The 4,521-nt window shown below is 50.9% G+C and overlaps 1 protein-coding gene across 8 annotated transcripts in view; it reads left to right on the forward strand.

Moving 5' to 3' along the window:
• The window catches only part of MTMR14 (myotubularin related protein 14), a 50,791-nt gene extending 47,555 nt beyond the window's left edge, over window positions 1-3,236 (forward strand). For all 8 annotated transcript variants that reach the window (XM_012471381.2, XM_012471389.2, XM_064361964.1 and 5 more), the window contains one exon: window positions 2,646-3,236. In XM_012471381.2, coding sequence (XP_012326804.1) covers window positions 2,646-2,829 — 184 coding nt within the window. In that variant the 3' untranslated portion in view covers window positions 2,830-3,236. The remainder of the gene's footprint in view (window positions 1-2,645) is intronic.
• The last annotated feature ends 1,285 nt before the right edge of the window (window positions 3,237-4,521 follow it).

Raw genomic sequence — 4,521 nt, forward strand, 5'->3', positions numbered from 1 at the left:
TGAAGGGTTAAAAAAAAAAATTGCACCTTTCTGTAGGGACTTCCTACTTCAGCCACATTTGCTCAAGAGCCATCTCTGAAGGAAGCACAGATATCCCTGCTTGATAGCACCCCTCCCTTACCTGGGGTTAGCCACTGAAACAGCCAACTCCGGCCCCAGGTCACCCAGCCTGGAACCTACAATTTAGGCCCCAGGCAGCACTCTAAGCTCCTAGCTAATCCATTAGTTCTGGAAGGGTCTCAGAGAAGGGCTGGATTCTGTATGATCTCAGGGCCCCAAGATTGTGGGATGCAGTCAGAGTTGATTCCTGTGAAGACATGCACATGTGAGTTCAGCACTTGAGCTTTGCTATCAGAGAAACTTAAGTCCAAATCCTTGCTGCTCTACTCACTAGCTATATCTTCAAGCGTCAGGCTTGCCGTTTCTGAGCCTGTTAGCTCATCTCTCAAGAAGGAATGGCACTGTGGTACCTCCTTTGCCTGGTGTGTGTCCTTAAATGGATCACAGATCCTCTCCTGTTTTCTTGTCTCTAAGTAGGTTGTGGTCTCTGTCCCTTCCACCCCTCAGAAATGGGCAGCCGTGGCAGGGGGTGGGGCAGGACAGTTAGAATGCTCATGTATGGATCTTTGGTTGTTCCCCTGTGAGTGTAAACTATTGGTCTATTTCTCCCTCGTATGCTACAAGGAGAAGCTGAGGCAAACATGCGTGGCCTTTGGCCTGTGTGAAACCTAATTAGAAAGTAAAGAAGCTCTCGGGCCATGCTTCTCCCCCAGTTGCCAGGGAAAGACTTCGGGACTGTTCATGGTAGTGCAGGAATGCGGTCTCAGCTCCATGTTCTTAGTGCTGCTAAGGATTGATTTGACTTTTCTTTGCCCCAGAGCCTACTGCTTCCGTATCTCACATTTCGCTCCCACCAATCTGCTTTCCTTAGAGTCCCGTCTGTCTCCCCTGCTTACTTACCCCAGGACTGTCATTTATCCTCAGACCTCCCTCTGCTCCCTCTGCTCCCACAAGCCCTGAGGTACAAGTCATTGAGGCTTTGGGATTCGGCTGCCTCTGACAGATTTCCAGGGAGGGACTGTACAGGATTGGTTTCTTGGGGGCAGATTTGGAGCAAGATTAGTAGCCACGGCTGGTCTTACTATTTAGGTGGATGGGAACTCATGTAGGTCTGTGACACCTAGAGAGGGCCCTCCAGGGACTCATCAGGGGAATGCCATGTGAGTACCTGACCTTTGAGTCCAGAGGTTGGGTATAGCCGGCACCACGGGCCTCTTCTATTAAAGGCCCTTCGGGATGTCACACAGCCTCATGTGGAGTCATACTTTGATAAGCCTGAGTTGCGTACACTTGTTTCCCTTCTTGACTTGTAATTCCAGGGTAAGGAGAGAAGAGGGGCTTTCATCTGTGATCAGAGCCTACAGAGGCCAAGAGAGGAAAGGGGGATAGAATCAGAACATGGATCTTTCTGGAAAAGCCAATACTCTTTCAGCTGTTTACCTGGGAACCACAGTGACTGAAGGTGGAGCTAAAGCCCTAGAGGTTTCCAGTGGGGAACCCTGGCCTCAACCCGGCAGACAGTGGGTTCTTTCAGGGCAAGAGCTTCCTCCTAAGATGTGACATGTCAGCCTCAAGGCTGAGGCCTTTCTTTTTTCTTTCTTTCTTTTTTTTAAACACAGTCTCACTCTGTCGCTTAGGCTGGAGTGCAGCGGCGCAATCTGGCTCATTCCAACCTCTCCCTCCCAGGTTCAAGTGATTCTCCTGCCTTCAGCCTCCCAAGTAGCTGGAATTACAGGCACATGCCACCATGCCTGGCTAATTTTTGTGTTTTTAGTAGAGACGGGGTTTTGCCATGTTGGCCAGGCTGGTCTTGAACTCCTGAGCTCAAGTAATCCACCCACCTCAGCCTGCCAAAGTGCTGGGATTACAGGCGTGAGCCACCATGCCCAGCCAAGGCTGAGGCCTGCTGCCAGATTTTGAGGGCCTCCTTACTGTTAGGTATAAAACTTCATGCCTCAGCTTGTTCTTCCTGAGGAGTGGAAGTGGAGAACTGCAGGGGCAGATTCCCTCCTGCTTATCTTCCTTTCTTCCCAGTGATCGCAGAGAGTTATTTTCCCAACAGGTCAGGTCAGGCCAGGCACAGTGGCCCCTGCCTGTAATAATCCCAGCACTGTGGGAGGCCGAGGTAGCAGATCAGTTGAGTCCAGGAGTTTGAGACCAGCCTGGGCAAAATGGCAAAACCTGTCATGGTGGTACTTGAGGGGCTGAGGTGGGAGGATGGCTTGAGCCTGAGAGGTTGAGGCTACAGTGAGCCCTGATTGTGCCACTGCACTCAAACCTGGGCAATAGAGTGAGCCCCTGTCTCAAACAAAATTTTTTTTTTACTTAAAAAAGAAAGGTGAGTGCCCCAGTAAAAGTTCCTGCTCTAAATGGGAACAGTAGCATGAGGGCTTAGAGGAATGGTTTAAGGGAAAACAGGGCCAGATATTTGGGGCCTGAACCACAAGGATAGTGTGACCACAGGACAGACACTGGCCTTGTGCAGTCAGAAGCACAAGGACAGGTGGTATGAAGGGAAGATGAGGATGAGGATGCTGGGTCCTGTCCCAGGGTAATGTCTTTGTTTCCTCTTTTCCCCCCCATAGGCTTGCAGCCCTGAGTGATCGAGAGACTCGACTGCAGGAGGTGCGCTCAGCCTTCTTGGCTGCTTACAGCAGTACGGTGGGGCTTCGGGCAGTAGCCCCCAGTCCCTCCGGTGCCATCGGGGGCCTGCTGGAGCAGTTTGCCCGTGGTGTTGGACTCCGGGGCATCAGCAGCAATGCCTTGTGAAGAAGCCAGTCCGTGACAGTTTCCTGCTCCTCTCTCAGCTGAGCCCTTAGCAGAATTAAAGCCATGCCTGGCCAAAGGGGTACTTCCAGGTCAGGGGGAAATCTCATTCCCCCTTCTCCATCATGTACATGGCAGCCCCAAAGCTGAGCAAGGCCAAAGACAGGGTTTTCCAACCTCTTGACTGGTGACCACCACCCCTTCTTGTCACTGTCTCCCACCCACCCCATCTTTGCTGGGATTCCCATCAACTCTCAGAACTGTGTGGGGTTTCCCTGGGGTCTTGTGGAAGCCATGACTTCACAAAGACCCTACCTCTCAATTCTTGTTTCCTGGGGAGGAGGGATCACCTGCACTGAGAATGAGGCAGTTTGACACAGATCACAAAATAAAATCGAAGTCTTTTTGAACAGCCCCTCTCTTGTGTCTTCATTTGGTTGCTGTCTTTGTGGAGCTGTTAGGAAGGTTCTCATTGTTCTTCCTTGTGCTGAACAAGGGGTGTTTAAGTGGAGGGCAGGTAAAACAGGAAGAGAACTGGGGACAGTTGTACCTCCCCACTCATGAGCCATGGTCATCCCTGCAGTGGGGACAGTACTCAAGACTGTTGGGAGTAGTGGTCCTCAAGCCTAAGCAGGCCCTAGTCACCTAGGGGGCTGGTTTTGCTGTGCACATTCTCTGGGCTGCCTGAGCTTTAGGCTTAGGATTGCTAAGGAAGTTGCCTGGGAATTAGGAGGTGGAGGATCTCTCTTTTTTTTTTTTTTTTTTTTTTTTTTTGAGGCTGTCTCACTGTCACCCAAGCTGGAGTACAGTGGTGCAATCTTGGCTCACTGCAGCCTCCACCTCTCGGGTTCAAGCGATTCTCCTGCCTCAGCCTCCCGAGTAGCTGGGACTACAGGCATTCGCCACCACACCCAGCTAATTTTTGTATTTTTAGTAGAGATGGGGTTTACCATATTGGCCAAGCTAGCGAACTCCTGAGCTCAAGTGATCCACCCGCCTTGGCATCCCAAAGTGCTGGGATTACAGGCATGAGCCACTGCGCCTGGCCAGGATCTTCATCTTTAACACGTTCGGCAGCACGATCCTGGTACACGTGACCTGCAGCCCCTGCTTTGAGCCCTGCCTATGGAGTAGGGACTGGCTTCTGAAGCTGGAGATAGCAGCGGGTGCACATGTGTGGTTGGGGAGGGCCTGACTGACTACCACCCTCTTCTATAGTGTGACCTACAGTAGATTGTATCATGACAGTGTATCTGCATCTGTAACACCATGAAAGTCGTGAGGGTTCAAAAGCATGGGAAGATGGCTTTGCACCATGCTCAACAGCCACCATTTACTGTCATCAGTATGAATACCCAGAGGACAAATAAATATACCAGTGAATGTTTACTGAGCACTTGCTATGTGCTAAGTGCTTTCCTGGGATTATCTCAGTAAAATTTTACAGCACCTCAAGTAGCTGCTGTTACAGCGTTTCCATCAATGAGATTGAGCCACAGAGATGTTGAGTAACTTGTCCAAGGTCACACAGCTAATAAGAAATTTTTACTTTTCCTATTCAGAGACCTAGGCAGGCTGGGAGTGGGAAAGGGCAGAAACACTAAGGGAGTGGCTCAGTAAGAGGCAACAACCCCAGTGCCCACCAGGTGCCCCAAGTGTTTCGGCATCACGGACAACTCTAGGGGGCTTGGGTTT

Source organism: Aotus nancymaae, unplaced genomic scaffold (genome assembly GCF_030222135.1).
Source record: "Aotus nancymaae isolate 86718 unplaced genomic scaffold, 86718_ANA_hifiasm-v0.15.2.pri h1tg000046l, whole genome shotgun sequence".
Taxonomy (NCBI): Eukaryota; Metazoa; Chordata; class Mammalia; order Primates; family Aotidae; genus Aotus; species Aotus nancymaae.